Source organism: Aspergillus homomorphus, assembly GCF_003184865.1.
Source record: "Aspergillus homomorphus CBS 101889 unplaced genomic scaffold BO97scaffold_24, whole genome shotgun sequence".
NCBI lineage: Eukaryota > Fungi > Ascomycota > Eurotiomycetes > Eurotiales > Aspergillaceae > Aspergillus > Aspergillus homomorphus.
The window spans coordinates 161,311-176,333 of record NW_020291910.1 but is presented as its reverse complement, the minus strand read 5'-3'; the positions used below and the strand labels follow the sequence as shown (position 1 = coordinate 176,333).

The 15,023-nt window shown below is 53.6% G+C and overlaps 6 protein-coding genes across 6 annotated transcripts; 2 read left to right on the top strand and 4 right to left on the bottom strand.

The window, feature by feature from the left end:
- Positions 1 to 157: 157 nt before the first annotated feature.
- On the bottom strand, positions 158 to 2,372 carry cwc27 (putative peptidyl-prolyl cis-trans isomerase; the record flags this gene model as incomplete). The annotated part of the gene is made up of 2 exons (XM_025700643.1): positions 329 to 2,372; positions 158 to 260 (listed from the first exon to the last, which is right to left on the bottom strand). Exons 1-2 carry the CDS (start codon positions 2,131 to 2,133, stop codon positions 158 to 160), a joined length of 1,908 nt encoding a protein of 635 aa, XP_025550301.1. The 5' UTR covers positions 2,134 to 2,372.
- A 493-nt stretch (positions 2,373 to 2,865) lies between these two features.
- On the bottom strand, positions 2,866 to 4,534 carry BO97DRAFT_406378 (histidine acid phosphatase). The gene has a single exon (XM_025695408.1). The coding sequence runs from the start codon at positions 4,423 to 4,425 to the stop codon at positions 3,010 to 3,012; it is 1,416 nt and encodes a 471-aa protein (XP_025550300.1). The 5' UTR covers positions 4,426 to 4,534; the 3' UTR covers positions 2,866 to 3,009.
- Positions 4,535 to 5,435: 901 nt separating this feature from the next.
- Positions 5,436 to 6,953, bottom strand: BO97DRAFT_471183 (replication factor C subunit 3; the record flags this gene model as incomplete). Its single annotated transcript, XM_025700025.1, has 5 exons — positions 6,700 to 6,953; positions 6,556 to 6,643; positions 6,331 to 6,505; positions 5,885 to 6,271; positions 5,436 to 5,827 (listed from the first exon to the last, which is right to left on the bottom strand). Exons 1-5 carry the CDS (start codon positions 6,834 to 6,836, stop codon positions 5,436 to 5,438), a joined length of 1,179 nt encoding a protein of 392 aa, XP_025550299.1. The 5' UTR covers positions 6,837 to 6,953.
- A 161-nt stretch (positions 6,954 to 7,114) lies between these two features.
- On the top strand, positions 7,115 to 8,302 carry BO97DRAFT_478734 (actin-related protein 2/3 complex subunit 3). The gene is made up of 6 exons (XM_025700642.1): positions 7,115 to 7,204; positions 7,269 to 7,314; positions 7,428 to 7,699; positions 7,805 to 7,917; positions 7,982 to 8,060; positions 8,115 to 8,302. Exons 1-6 carry the CDS (start codon positions 7,199 to 7,201, stop codon positions 8,160 to 8,162), a joined length of 564 nt encoding a protein of 187 aa, XP_025550298.1. The 5' UTR covers positions 7,115 to 7,198; the 3' UTR covers positions 8,163 to 8,302.
- An 84-nt stretch (positions 8,303 to 8,386) lies between these two features.
- Positions 8,387 to 10,434, bottom strand: trm6 (tRNA 1-methyladenosine methyltransferase subunit GCD10). The gene is made up of 2 exons (XM_025693880.1): positions 10,259 to 10,434; positions 8,387 to 10,179 (listed from the first exon to the last, which is right to left on the bottom strand). The coding sequence occupies exons 1-2, from the start codon at positions 10,342 to 10,344 to the stop codon at positions 8,556 to 8,558; spliced, it is 1,710 nt and encodes a 569-aa protein (XP_025550297.1). The 5' UTR covers positions 10,345 to 10,434; the 3' UTR covers positions 8,387 to 8,555.
- A 451-nt stretch (positions 10,435 to 10,885) lies between these two features.
- Positions 10,886 to 14,393, top strand: BO97DRAFT_471181 (uncharacterized protein). The gene is made up of 3 exons (XM_025700024.1): positions 10,886 to 11,992; positions 12,050 to 12,846; positions 12,896 to 14,393. Exons 1-3 carry the CDS (start codon positions 11,302 to 11,304, stop codon positions 14,039 to 14,041), a joined length of 2,634 nt encoding a protein of 877 aa, XP_025550296.1. The 5' UTR covers positions 10,886 to 11,301; the 3' UTR covers positions 14,042 to 14,393.
- The last annotated feature ends 630 nt before the right edge of the window (positions 14,394 to 15,023 follow it).

The following is a 15,023-nucleotide window of genomic DNA, read 5'->3' as shown; positions in this document are numbered from 1 at the left end:
TGTTTTCTTTTCTTTTCTTTCCTTGCGGACAACACATGACAATTAGTACGATTTTAATGACAGCGGTTGTTGCTTCAGAATATACGCGCATACGGTTGTATATGCTTGTTACTATGTGTTCCATTAGGTTTGAGATCTGTAGTATACTACTTACTACTTAGTAGTACAGAATTGAGTTGACATGGTGAATATATACAGTGACTACTGACTTATAATACACATCCAGATCATCCTTCTTTTCCAATTCGGATACATAGGTACTAGATTCCTTCAGAGTGAATTGCATATTCACCTACATACATACATACATACATACATACAAGCTTACCGCCTCCTCTCCCTCTCCCACTCCAAATCCCCAACGCGCCCCCGCTTGCGCTCCCTCTCCCTCTCTCGCTCCAACCCCCGTCTCTTCCCACTCTTCCCGCTAATCTCGCGCTCCTTCTCGCGCGGATCGATCACCATCAGCGAGTCCACGTCGTCCGAATGCTCCTGCTTCCACTTCAAGTCCTTGCCCAGCGTATCCTTCCCGAACCGCAGCTGGTGCGTCAGCCACCCCCTGTCGTTGTCTGCGCCATCGGCGGCTGCGGCTGCGTTGGAGTTGAATGCGGCGTCGTCAGGTTGCTCGTTCCAGGATTGGCAGGATTGGCAGTTTGCGATGAAGTGGAGGTCGCAGAGTTGGGCTTCTTCGTCTTCTTCTTGGTCTTCTTCGCGGCTGCTGCTGGTGGTAGGGTTGGGGTTGCGTTTTGCGGTTGATGATGGGTTCTTGTGGTTGTGGTTGTTTGTGGTCGTGGTGACTGCGTCTGCGTTCTCGAGCTTCGCTTTGAAGGCGTTGAACATCTTCAGGGCTTGCGCGTCGGTTGAGCTGCTGAAGCCTGTTAGGCCGCTGCCGCTGCCGCTGCCGCTTCCGGTCATGGTTGTGGTGCTGCTGCTGCTGTTGCCTGGGGGAGGACGGCGTCGGCCCCGGATGGCCGATGCAGGGATCATGGCCTCTAGGGCGGATTTCTTGTGCGTGGTGTCCGTTGTATTTGAGGGGATCGTGCGGCGCATGGAGGCCATCACGGATTCGATCTCGGCGTTGGTGCGGTCTAGGCGGGATTTCTTGGGTGCTGCGGTGGAGGTTGAGGCTGAGACTTCTGGGGAAGGGGAGCGGGCGGGGGATTCGGGGTCTGGGAGTGGGAGTTGGGTCGAAGGGTCGGGAATGATTTTGTGAGTGGTGGTGGTGGTGTCTGCAGCGGGGGCTTTAGGAGGGGACGAATGAGGAGGAGGGCGTTTGTTATGGGCAGATGTTGACTCTGGCTCGTGTTTCTTCTTCGTAGACGGCGATGATAGATCCGTGACGAGCGCAGCGTTATACTTCGGTCTCGCAGGCATCTCCTCTTCCTCGGCGTCCTCATCCCCATCCCCACCGGCAAAACTCAACAGCGTCTTCTTCGGCTTCTTGCTCTTCTTCTTGCCGCCCCCAGCACCAGCAGCAGCAGCCCCTTTATCCTTCTTTTCCGCAGCGATGGCATCAGAAGAAGCCAGTCCTTGCCGCCGCCGATCCAGCACCACCTTGCCCGCGAACTTGCCCAACTCCCCGACCTCACACCCGGTCACCTTAACAGGATAAACAGGCCGCTCAGTACCCTCTACAACCTCCGCCTCCGCGATCTTAAGCACAGTGAAGATACTATCGCCCTCGACACGCCCGAACAGCGTACACTGCCCGTTCAGCTCGCGCTCCGTGTTGGCCAGGGTGATGAAGAACTGGCTGCCGTACGTGCCGTCCTCGCTCTTCGCCATCCCGACCAGCCCGCGCCGGTTGAACCGCAGCCGGCTGTGCAGCTCATCGCGCAGCACGATCTTCTCCGTCGGGTCGCGCGCGTCCGGATCCGTCTCGAATTCCGGTTCCTCGTAGATCGATGTTCCGCCTGCGCCTGTGCCTGTCGGGTCGCCGCCCTGGATCACGAACCCCGGCACGATCCGGTGGAAGATCGTCCCCGTGTAGTAGTTGTCTGCTACGTGTTGCAGGAAGTTCCGCGTCGTCAGCGGCGTTTGCGTGCCGAAGAGTGAGATGTGGATTGGCCCTAGCGTCGTGTGCAGCGTCGCTGTCGCTGTCGCGGGCGGTTCGGTGTTGTACTGCGTTGACATTTTGTTGGGTTTGTTCTTGTGGTGGTTGTGGTTGCGGTAGGGATCGTGGGGTTGGAAAGGCGTGGTCGGAGGTGGAAGGAAGATATGATGCGCAAGAGGGTGAAGGTTGAGGATGGCTTAGCGCAATGTACGTCAGCTGGTATAGTGGGTATGCTGCATGTAGCTAGAAGAAGAAAGTGGCAAGTGTATCGGATGTCAATGCTCGTGGGCTCTACGCCCCGTGGTGAGGTGGAATTGATTGAGCCGCGGAGGATTGCAAGAGGGTTGAAGATGCAGTCGGAGATGAAGCTTTCCCGGGAAACTTTCGGCTGCGTCACGTCACGTCACGAATCCGATAGTAGAGAAGTCCACCACCCGATCCCAACTACCATTGAGTCTTGTTTTCGTTCATGATGACTGTTTGTACAAGTCGGAACTAAGATAGCTATTGGTTTCTATGAGGATAGTCACTCAGACATGCTAGAGTCATTGAATTTACAAAGTAATCAACAAAACACCCAGTTCGAAGCCCTCCTATAGATGCCGTGAATGTCGCAAAAGACTATGTCGATCAACAGGCTGTGAGGGTCACTGTGATAGTCAATACTTTCGGAATTACCAACTTGCAAGTATATATACTTGCTCTACTTCTTTGTGGGTCCATTCGCATGTGATTATAGTCTGAAAAACTTTCCCCAAAACCCATGTTTTGTCAGAGTGCCGACTAGACAGGTTTACAAACCACACAGTATAAGACTGTAGGAAGCATAGTGTCATTTTCACTGATAACTGCTATTATCGCCGCACGAAGAAACATCCGTCTGACTGTCATACCATAAATCGTTCCGTCGTTACCATTCTAGCCCTGGCACCAGGCACATCCGCCTCGTATGGAGCTCACTTCTCAGCATCAGCAGAAGCGGCCGCAGCAACAGGAGCGCGCTTCTTGGTGATGCGGAAGCCACCCGCAAGGAGGAACAGTGCCTCGAGGCCAAGGATCACAGCCAAGGTCACCATGGCACCGATGACACCGGCCACGGGCCGAGAAACGCCACCGTCGCTCTTCGACTGAGACGAAGTAGTGGTGGTGGGGTTCGAGCTGGTTGAGTAGGCCGCACAATCGCCATTGGTGTTGCCGCACACGTTGCACCACTGCTTGGTGGAGGTTACGGCAATCTTGCTCGAGAGCTCCGAGAATTCAGACCAGGAAATAGTCGAGCTAGACTTGCCATAGAGAGGATACTCGGTTGGCGAGCCGGACGACAGGGTTCCATTGTGGAAGACAAAGCGCACGCTGATGTCGGAGGCCGAGGGAAAAGAATCCGTCGAGTTGGTAACCAGTTCCCATGCCATCGAGGAGGCGTAATCAGGGAGGCCAGTGAAGTTGACGCCCGCAGCTGGCAACTGAGCAAGGCCAAAGTACGACATGAATGTACCGTAGGAGCCGAACTGGATGTTCAGCTTGGATTTTCCCTTAGAGGCGATAGTCTTGTTCAGGCCGGTGAGCACATCTCCTGCTAGAATGGCCCCTGCAATGGCGCGGATAGTTTCTGAGGAGTTGTAGGCTAGGTTGTATTGTTCGACATTGGCCAGGAGGAAGGCCTGGTGCAGCTGCTCCTCAGTTGGGACGTTGCTGGTGTTGTGGATGTACCCAACATTAAGGTAGTCGAAGATCGTGTAAGCGTTCCTGAAGCTCATCTGGGAGTCGGAGAAGGCTTCCTCGAGTAGAGAAGACAGGGACTGATAGAAGCCCTTGGTGGAGGTGTGCAACGAGTTGTAAAGTGCCGAGCTGTAGTAGTTGTTGCTACTGACCTTCGCGTTTTCGCAATCCGTGGAGCTCTGCAGCCAGACAGTGTCCTCACTGTTTGAACCAGACTCGGTGAGGGAGATAGGGATCAGCTGGTACCCATTGAGAGGCGAATCGACCGTACTGCCATTAGCCAGGGTTTGGTTGGCCGAGGAGCCAACCGGAGGATAGACACCCTGGAGGAAGCCGGTGGCCGAGTTCTGAAGCACATCGTCGGATGGAGACGAGGCACTGATCTGGCTCAACTTGACGATGTTCTCGTTGATCCCTTGGATCTGGAGAGACGAGTTCGAGTCGATGTACCGGCTCCGCCAGTAGCTGCCAGTCTGGTACACTTCGCTGTAGCCCAGATCGGTCAGCTCCGTGTTCTTCAACACTTTGGCCGTGCGATCTCCATGGCGAGCGAATATGTAAGCTCCGAGGATTCTCTCAGCTGATACTGGCAATGCCAAAGGCATGGCCAGCAGGGCAAGCCAGAGACTGGAGGGCTGGGTAGAGGAACGCATGATGGAGAAGCCAGACACGACGTCTTCCCTGAGATTTGTAGGAGAGAAAAAGTGAGGAGAAGGAGTAGAGGGGAAGAATGAGGGGAAAGCAGCCGGAACGCTCTATAAGAGAAGAACCACGGCCGACAGCCCGGCGTCTGCCGCGGAGAAGGAGCTTATCATGATGAGATGACTCGCCTCGACCACGGCGGGGTCCGCAGGAGAAAAAACTGGGCTGGAGCTAAACCCTACAGATCTGTAGGGTCCTTCATGACTACTTGGCAGGTGAATTGGGCTGGTAGTGCAATGGGCTAATCTACTCCCCGGTCTCGGTGCAATGGCAATTGACAATTGATATCAATAGAGAGACAACTCCACAGGACGGCCGGGAATCTCGATCCGCGGATTTTATCGTTAGAATTACTTCTTCAACTCCCGCGGAAATGCGAAAACGGAGCCATTGAACCATTCTAGCCGAGCTTATCTGGGATTGTCAAAGTCGACTTTTGTCAAGAATCCTTGACCGAAAACGCCTTTTCCCCGCCGGCGGTCTTGGCTGCTATCCCGTGTTTTCTTATCAACAATAGATGATTCAGTCTATTGAATTCACCCTGGCAATGCTGCCGATTCGAGACGCTTTCACAGAATTTTCAGACTGAATGCTGCGAGAATTGATCAAGCCTGTTCCTACTGTGAACCCAAGTGATACTCCAGTCCAGCTGCGGGGGGCTCAAACCCGTACCAGACCCTGAAAGGATCGAAGTGGAGGAAGCCTTTTGAATTCCTGCATTAAACTCCTTCCATTCAACCCCCCACTTTTTGAATCATCAGCCAATTCGATCGCCTCATCGTCAGCCAGGCGATTCAATCGTGCGGCTAATTGGCCGTTAGGTAATTCTCGTATCAACTGAGCGCACAATTTGCCAACGACCAGCACTAAGGAACAGTCTTGTGCAGTGGGATGATTCTGATCACCTTGTCTTCTGTCGTATCGGTATAGGATGATTCTTATTATGGTGCTAAAGGAGTGACTACCGATCCATCAGTTCACAGCCGTTTCTTACAACACCCACCAGTCCACCGGTCTGCACTGTTTCGGAACCCCCTCCCGCTAGTCTCCATTCTATTTCCGCCAGTCCCTCCAGCCAGGTGATCCTGGTTTGCGCGGGGACTTCTACTCGTTGCAGCTGATCGCCCAACGCAGACAAAATATCCGCCAAAGCAAGACCCTTGTTGGTCTTGATGGTATTTATGGTGTTGAGACAGGAGGTGATATCACTTGTGTTCAGAAGAGTTCGCATTATCTCTTCGATGTCAGAGGGGTGGGGGGCGGCAATACAGTCGTAAATCGTTTCATTCGTGATCGTCTCCGGCTCCGGACGTGGCTGGTCTTTAGACGCATCCTTCATGGGAAGGGGTATGCCTACTCAATCAGTATTGAAGGTACTTCTGCGAAGGCATCATGGGTGCATCGACTCACTGCTCGCATGGCAAGCCTGAAGGACGTTCAAGGCCCGTCGCATATCACCCTTGCTCAACGTAACCAGGCTCTCTACTGCCTCCGTCTGAATGTTGATCTGCTCCTTCTCGATCACCTGATCCACCAAAATTCGGATATCCTTCTCTTTCAAAGGACTAAATCGGAATCGAGTGCAACGGGAGAGAAGGGCGGGAGAGAGTTTGTGTGTATAGTTGGCAATAATGCAGAATCGGGTGTTGGCGGTGTACCGTTCCATGATCCGGCGAAGTGCCATCTGTGCAGTCGCCGTCATTGCGTCGGCTTCATCAAGAATAATGAGTTTGAAGGATGCGAGCGAGGAGCCACCGGAGGCAGATGCGGGTGCCATCGAGAAAATCTGCTTTGTGCCTAACGCAAGTGCGGTGAGTTTGAAGCTCCCCGCCGTGATGACTCGTGGGTGTACATACTAGCAAAAGTCTTGATCTGCTCCCGGACGACATCAATACCACGGTCGTCACTGGCATTGAGCTCCAGCACCATCTGCCGCATGTTTTTGCTGCCATATATCCGTCGTGCCAACGCGAGGATAGTAGATGTTTTACCCGTACCAGGGGGTCCGTAGAGAAGGAGATGTGGAAGTCGCTAGAGCTTTGTGAGTGGCTAGGCATGATATGCGGAGAAAAATTGCATACGTTGGCTTCGACGAATTTGTTGATCGTGGCTAGGATATCCTGGTGTCCGGAGACATCGTCTAGAGTATTCGGTCGGTATTTCTCAACCCTGGGGAAGGTCAGTCAAGAAAATTCCACATAGACTCGTCAGTGGAGTCTACTGACCAGGGGAGGTTGTCTTGAGCCTCAATTGGCAGATCTGCTGCCGGTCTTTTGGACTTAGCACTGGTGTTATCGGAGCTGAACTGGATCGCGTTCTTGGACGGGGCGTCCACCTCCATTTCATCCTCGTAATCAGACATCTCGAATATTGAAATCGGATCGCTAGCTGAATGTAAATGCTCCTAATCAAATCTCGACTCAATCAAAGAGAAAAAAAAAAAACCGAGGCAAAACACGGAGCAAAGCAGAAGGCAAGGGCCAGACGCGTCGAACTTCCGCAGCGCGTAAAGAGGTTCGGGGCCGGAAAATCCTAAGGCGGAGGAGGAGAAGCTCCTGAGACGGCGGGCGGGTGATGACATGCGAGCGACCTCCCGCCGGTCTGGCAGCACCGCCTTCTATCAGCCCTCCCTCCCCGCCCACTGCGTTCTCCTGACCCAACAACAACAATCCTCATTAGACAGGCTCTAAGGGGACCCCATTGCTCTCCCTATACTATCACGTCATGCCTGTAAGTGCATCTGTGACTTCCGCCGACAATTGACTCAACTACACTTCCCCTGACACTGGTCCAGGCCTACCACTCCATCTTCCTCGAGGACCGGGATGTCCCCGTAATAGGTATGGCGGAATGCGTCCCCTCCATGCGCATCACATTTAAACCTTTCATGAGAGAGCAACAAAACCAAACGTATCAAAAACTAACTCACTTTCTCTCCCTCTTTCTCCTGCAGGCAACTTCCCCGTCCTCCCCCTCCGCACCCGCACTCGCGGCCCCGCATACACTCTCCCTCCGCTACCGCCTAACGCCGACACCGAAGTGCCCCCCGACAGCGAGTCCTACGACTGCGTGGACGAGATCCTGTCGCTCTTCCGCGCCAATGTTCTCTTCCGCAACTTCGAGATCAATGGCCCCGCGGACCGCATGCTCATCTATGGAACGCTGTTCATCACGGAGTGCTTGGGAAAGGTGAAGCCGGCGATGACCGCTCGCGATGCGGAGAAGGTAAGGAGTTCCAGCAAACACGTGTTGCAGTGGATGAGGAATACTCTTGCATCGGTGAAGAGGGGAAACGTGGCTGACGGACGGCGGTTTTTCTGTCCCGCTTAGGCTCTGATCAATGTCGCGCTCGATCACTTTGCTATTCCCGGTGACGTGGCCTTCCCTTTGAACCAGGCTTTCGAGGCTCCCCGCGATCGTCAGGATGCCGAAACACTTAGACAGTATGTCTCTTCCACAATAATATCGATGTGCGGGAATGGATTGCTGATGCGGGGGCTGGTTTAGGTATTTGTCTCAGGTGCGACAGGAGATCGCTATTCGGCTGCACGCTAGATTATACCCCGGCGGTGTTGGTCCCTCGAAGGTATGTTTCGATAAATCAGTTTGTGTGCGCACTGGCTAATGTGGGTTTATTTAGTGGTGGCTCAGCTTCACCAAGAGAAAGTTCATGGGGAAGAGCTTCTAGGATAGATGTATTGCTTTGATTTTACCTTAGCCCTCTGGGTCAGCGTGTGACGAAACCCTCCAGGATGGCTGCCGAAGTTCTGTCACTTTACTCTTGTGTATATTTGAATATGAGCGTTGTGAAAGCGGAAATCAACGTGGTTCGATATGTCGGCCGGGTAGGGCCTACTACGTAAAGATCTGTAGACTACCGAATAGAGGGAGGCATTGTTTGTGCATCACTTCGCTCAGATCAGTAACAGAATTGTGGTCTGAGATTTCTTTTGGACATTTGCATCATCGTCAAGTGTTTCCACATAAGGATTAGGTCCCGGCTTGATGGTTCGTAGAGCCTCTATTTTACATGTTTCAACATGACCTGGACAGTATTGTGGATCTGGCCATCCATCAGAATCTACGCAGTCATTTCCACATCAGCACCCTCACCACTGTCCGCTGGGGTCTCATCTGACCGGGCAATCTTCCTCTTTTTGCGGCTGGGATTTCCTGCTGCCTCAATGTGTTCTTGTGTGGGAATGACCTTGATACCGTGGAAAATGAAGCCGTCAGCCCCACCCCGACTGGACATCATGGGATGTGAGCGCCCTGGCAGGACCTGCCACACGCGCACTCTCGATGTCTCTAACGTGGGCGCCAGTAACAGGGTCGGGTCGAGAGGGAACTCTTCCTCCAGCTCAGATCGCACGTCGACCGGGTCATCGGACGTCGCCCGCTGCTCCATGAGCTCGCGCCTTCGGTTGATAAAAGCGGTCTTCCTGGCGGTGGAGTACAGATCCATTACCTCCGTCAGGGGCTCGATATTAGGCGAGTATACGGCAACAGGAGCCGAGCCGGCCAATAGTGGGATCGTATGTTTCAGAACACTGCTCGGGTCCATCAGAGTCGCGATGACCAAGCCATCGAAACCGCCCGCCCGCGCCTCGTCGACGACTCGTCGTACGCGCATCCACCGGCCGCGCTTGCGGTGATAGGCACTGCGCTTGCTGGACTTATATGTGGATAGCTCTTCTGCGGGAATCTCCGCTGGTTCCTGATCGTAAATGCTGTCTGCGTTGGGGTCCAAGAGCTGCATGAAGGAGACGGTCTTGAAGTTCGTGTAAAGAGGGTGGGTTTCACTCGGGTCGTCCGCCTCGTATCCGAAGTATTTCAAGAGACTGATGTTCGGTTGTTTGTTCGCGTGAAGCAGAGTGATGGTATTTCCTTGGGCAGACATCTGTGGGCGACGGTTGCGACGTGACGTAGCACCCTCGGTAGATGGTGCCTCTCCGTCGTGCTCCCCTTGAGCGCCTGCCGTCGCAGGTACCTTCTGATGAGCATCCTGCTGTTCCTCGTCGAAGTCACCATCATGCGGGTAGAGAATCCCCATCCTTTCCGCCATAGCAGCAACCACCAAGCCACCCGTATCGTCAACGACGAGGTACCGCCCGTTTGGGTTCGACAGCACCGTCTCCATATCGAATGATGTGCTTCCTCCGTGGTGCACATTGCCCCAGCATCCAAGCAGACCGAGCGCCTCATCGCGCATCTCCAAAGTCCTCGCCGCCTCCTTGTCTTGCAGCATGTAATTCGTCAACAGACTGACATCCAAGGGGATGACCGTGAACCGCTTCATGTACTTCCGCTCCTTGCGCAACTTGTACTTCGCCAGCGAGAATGCCGTCTTCTGGTCAATTGCCGAATGCGACTCTAACAGCTTGGCAATGATCTCCTTTCCTGCTCCCGTGCTCTCCTTCTTCAGGGCCTCGATCTCCTCGATGGTCAGCTTCTGGGTTGAGCGATCGTCGATCGTGTCGCGGTTCGTGCGCATCGTCGCGGCCTCAACGGCGGGCTCTTGGTCGTCGCCATCGCCTTCGCCCTCGGCAATGAGGTGTTCCGCATGGAGTTCGGCCGCCGAAACAATGCGCAGGTACGTGCTATCGGTTTCGCCGGGCGTCTCGTGGATGTCGAAGGTCAGGTAGAACGGACGGCCGATGATCTGGTTGGCGGGGAATGTACCATATTTGCCTAGGAATACTTGGCTGCAAAGACCCGCCTGTCAGCTAGGGAGAATTAGAGATATATCGAGCCCGTCGCTCAATTGGAGCGGGAGGCGCATACGTGTTGGGGACAATCTTCTGGATCCTCGTCTGATCGGACGGGAGCTTGAAGGCGACAAACTGGTTCGGTCGCACGTAGGAATGCATGATGGGGAGATGGGCGGGTCAAATTCTCTCAGTGATTAGGCCTCGAAGTCGATCATGCCGCGCCACGCACACAAAACTCGAATGATGGACACGCAAGGCTAGATTTCTGATAAGCCTACTAGATCCGGGGGTTCATTTTACTTTTTTTCTGCGATAACGCACGGACCCCACCGAGCTGATAATGCAAGAGTTATGTAAGCGATGTGCTATGAACGGAGAGAGATTATTCCGCAGCCGGCTCCGACGTCACCAGGTGGCTGGGAGTCTGTGGCTTGGCAGTGGATACGGTGGCTGTGCTCTAGCGGGGATTCCTGTCAATGATATCTTACCAGATTACCATACAATACCTGTTGCCTGGACAGCGCGGAGCATCCAGGCAGCCGAATTGCGGACCCGTGCGGTAATTGGCTGTAAGTGTTGGAGCAAAGGAATCTCCACCGCCAATTGACAGCCCATCCGAGGTTCATTGACCTTAACCATTTACTACTAAGTAGTATTCATCAGTCCTATGGAAATTCGGGTGCCTATACCCATCCTTCGACTTATTTGAAACTGTCATCCTTGCCAAGTCTTTCTTCAGAATCTATGCATCTAATTGCATCGTTCCCTGTCAATCTCAGGGCCACATGCGCAAAGTGGCGGTCGTTGGTTGAAGTGTTTACTTCCCAGTGACGACCGTTGGAGGCCACTGGCCCCCGTTACGTATACATCCCCGGTAGCTTCCAACCACGCTGCGGGCATTCCATCCCCCCATCATTCATCCATTCATGCATCTGGCTATCTGACAGCACCAGTCGATTATTTGTCAAGAAGTCAACTAGACTCACTGGCCTCTCGTTTCTCACTTATCCATTCTGCCTGTGTTTTCATTGGCCCTCCAAGCTTGTCCAACGTTTCATCAGATTGACGCCTGTGAGCTCGGCAGCCCCCAGACCTGGACGGTAAGAACCCGCATTCATGGTCTTGCGAAAACGAGCTCCACCACGTCTTCAAAGTCTCGGCCAAGCCTACGAACCTACAGGCCCTCGTTCTTTGTCCTCCAAAGCCTCACCGACCTCCAAGTCATTGTCGTCTTCTTCCCCAAAGCGTCTCACCCGCCCTAGACGGGCCCAGAGCACCCCTCAACCTCAACGGGCCGCTTCCCCCGACTCCATCTTCTATCCCGACCTCAACACTTCACCCGCGTTCGACCTGATGCCCCTAGAACAGGCTCAGAGGTCGCCCACCCGGGCCTCTCCCGGTGATGCCACAAATGCATGGGCGGATGAGCTGGTGGAGAGGTTCAATCTTGGCTTACATGAGTCCACTGGTCCAGCACAATCTGCGTTCACTGAGCCGATAGGGAACGGCGCGCAGGCAGTAGATGGGAACGGGGCGGCCCGTGTGCCAACGGTATTGACTCCTGCGGCTCATGGACGACCTTATACAGACGAGTGGCAGCAGCCGCAACACCGAGGTGCTGGGAATGGGGCCGAATGGGATCCGCACTCGGCGCAGCATTCTTCGATGCCGCTGCAGTCCAACAATCCGTTCCTGAAACCCAGGGCTCCTTCCGGGTTGAATCCTTGGGAAGATCCCCAATCCCGTGCTTCATATGGCGCAGCGTCGTCGATCTCACAGGATGGGGCAAGCGTGCGTTTGGGCCAAGGTAGGTCAATCCTAGTCGCTTCGTCGGTGGTACGATTCTAATGGCCTCTTTGCTTAGACGAGGGATATATACCGATGACGGCGCGCTTGTCGCTCCTCGAACAACCCGAAGAGGCGTCCCCGTGGGCTGACGAACATACTACTACTGCCACGCAACCAATATCTTATACTCAAGCCCAGCCCGCTCAACAACTACACGAGCCAGACAGGCTATCTCCTGATCAAAGCATGAGTACTCCGGTATCCTTAGAGATGAATGCTACAGGTTCATCTCATGTTCTCATCGATTTGAACGAAGCCCCTCGTGCCCAGTTCGAAGGATCAAGCAAGTTGAGCCCTACGGAATACGGAATCATGAGCGACACTCAAGGCTCTTCTCAACCACAAAAGCGTCTTTCAGGCCCACCTTTACCGGAACGACCAAAAACCACTTCCGAGCCAGGGGCAGAGGTTCAAGCTCGATCAGCATCAACAGCTCCATTATCTGAAGCTGAGATCCAACGCCAACAGGAGCAAAGAGCTGAAACGTATTCCATTCGGCATGTGCATTGGGCAAATACTGCAGGCAGTTTATGCGACTCGCCAGTCCTGATCCAGAACAAGAATGGGCCTTGTCCTCTGTTAGCTTTGGTGAATGCGCTCGTTCTACGTGCAGCGGGGCAAGAAGTCCAGCCACCCATCGTACGGGCCTTACAGACTAGGGAGCAGATCTCGCTAGGGCTATTGATTGAGGCGCTTTTTGACGAACTCACAACCTGCCTGGGCCCTGACGATGAGCTTCCAGACATCGAGGCTCTCACCCGATTTCTGACTATGTTGCACACCGGCATGAATGTCAATCCACGGCTCACACTGGTATGCAGGCTGCCTTTTACTTCACTTATCTCTTTCTAACATATCGCAGGAGTCTGAAAATAGCCTTGGTTCTTTTCTCCAGACTGATGTTATCCGATTATATAGTACATTCGGTGTGCCATTGGTTCATGGCTGGGTGGCTGCTCCATCTACGGAAGTCCATGCAGCCTTAGATCGGGTAGCTCACTTTTATGAGGATATTCAGCTGCTGCCCTTTCGCAAGCAGGAGCTTGAAGATCGTGTCATTCAAGGGGGCTCGTTGACCCCTCAGGAGGAACAGACTATGCAGGATATCCACACTATCCATGGATTCACTGATGTCGAAAACGCAACCCAGCTGAGTCCATTTGGCCTCGATCAATTGCTGGCGAAGTTGAAACCGGGATCGCTGTCCATTTTGTTCCGCAATGATCATTTCACGACGCTTTACAAACATCCACAGCTCAGTCGACTTTTTACTTTGGTTACTGACGCTGGCTACGCCTCTCATGCGGAAATTGTGTGGGAGAGTCTCGTGGATGTAAATGGATCAAGCACCAGCTACTATGCTGGAGACTTTCGTCCCGTCAGTCATGACGCTCCCAGGGCCTCAGATCCTTCCGGACCGCGAGCCTCAAGCAACACGAGGAACTCCCTGCCGACGCCTCCGGACCGACACAGCGCCAACCTATCTCCTCAGGAGCAGGCCGATGCGGACTATGCCTACGCTCTATCCCTCCAATACCAGGAAGAAGAACAGAGAGCAAGCACCGCCAGCAACGACAGAACTCCGCCTCATCGCGCCTCCATGTCCAACGCCTCCACCGGGGTGTCCCGCGAGTCAGCGTACGGACATAACCGCTCATCAAGTGGCGTCAACGTGAACAGCACTGGCAACGGGGACTCCTATGCGACCGCGGCGCGAAATCAGCTATCGCGACAAAGTCAGGGCTCCGGACGGCGCTCACAGACACGCTTCTCAACCCACCGTCCTGTGCACGGTGATGAAGTTCCCCCCCCTTCGTACGAACAGGCCGCTAGCAGTCCGGCTATCCCGTCTCCGCCACGAACTGCTCCTAATTCCGCGGACTCCTCTTTGCCCAGCCCCACGCCCTACCAACGAAACACAGTCGGAAGACGACCCTATGGAAATTCCATTTCAGGCGGGTCCGGAGAGCGTTCCAAAGAGCGGAATAAGGACTGCGTGGTTATGTGAGATTCTTCCTCATATCGACAGATGCTATCCACGCTCCTTCTAATCTGTTTTTTGTCGATGGACTTGAACCTTGATTTTGACGACAAGATGACGTGGAATGACTGATGTTGTGTATGTACTATATGACTGCGGCTTACTGCTTGTGGGTTCTTTAGACGATGAGCGTACGGTGGGTTTTATGTTATGATGCTTTTTTATGACCGGTTCATGAGACTTGTGTGCGAATCCGGGTACTATATACGGAGGAATGTTGTTTCATTCTAAATACTTGACTTCTAGTTCTTCTTTCTCATCCTTCCGGTTCAGTGTTCGGGATTGTACATAGCGATTAGCGTGAGGTCTGTCAACTGATGATTTATGAATATTTGAAGTATATCAACGAACGAGCCGAATCGTCCGGGCTTGTAGTAGATCCAATCTGAGAACTCTCATGGGAATCTAGCCCTTACCAGCTGAGAGAGACAGGAGCTATAGGTACCCCAGTCGAGCTCACGGTGAGTTTCAAAAGAGACGCGTAGGATAAACCCACGACGCATATTGTATCAAAGAGAGCAGAGTCATGGGTCTCAGGCAAAGGCGGGGGAAGATCGGCATCTGGACCGACCCTTGACTCGCAATCCGCAACATTCCACCCCGGGCCTCTTCATTGAGAGACCAATTTCGGTGTGGTCACCCGAAGGTGGCACCATGGACATTGTGTCCATCTCTGGTTACTAGATTTCAATGCTTGCGGATATGTGCCATGTCTTCCTCGGCGTTCACCTCCCGGAAGGTTTCTACGGTGAATGACAATCGTCGACTCTTCGAATACACATCTAGTCGATGGATGTGAGTTGCTCAACGATGCCCCCTGCCTCCCAACGTTGATAACTTATCCAGGTAGATACAACGAGAAATCCGTCTTGCTGAGCGCCACGGCGCATTCAATGTTGATGCATTGAAAAGCGCCGCTGCTCAGTCGCTGGGGAGATGCAATACAGAT

Coding starts and splice junctions, on each gene's coding strand:
- BO97DRAFT_406378 (XM_025695408.1), bottom strand. CDS start 4,425: ATGCGTTCCTCTACCCAGCCCTCCAGTCTCTGGCTTGCCCTGCTGGCC.
- BO97DRAFT_478734 (XM_025700642.1), top strand. Junction 7,315..7,427: donor CCGGGATGTCCCCGTAATAG/GTATGGCGGAAT, acceptor TTTCTCCTGCAG/GCAACTTCCCCGTCCTCCCC. Junction 8,061..8,114: donor GCGGTGTTGGTCCCTCGAAG/GTATGTTTCGAT, acceptor GGGTTTATTTAG/TGGTGGCTCAGCTTCACCAA.
- trm6 (XM_025693880.1), bottom strand. CDS start 10,344: ATGCATTCCTACGTGCGACCGAACCAGTTTGTCGCCTTCAAGCTCCCG. Junction 10,180..10,258: donor CAGAAGATTGTCCCCAACAC/GTATGCGCCTCC, acceptor GGGTCTTTGCAG/CCAAGTATTCCTAGGCAAAT.
- BO97DRAFT_471181 (XM_025700024.1), top strand. CDS start 11,302: ATGGTCTTGCGAAAACGAGCTCCACCACGTCTTCAAAGTCTCGGCCAA. Junction 11,993..12,049: donor AAGCGTGCGTTTGGGCCAAG/GTAGGTCAATCC, acceptor CTCTTTGCTTAG/ACGAGGGATATATACCGATG. Junction 12,847..12,895: donor TCAATCCACGGCTCACACTG/GTATGCAGGCTG, acceptor AACATATCGCAG/GAGTCTGAAAATAGCCTTGG.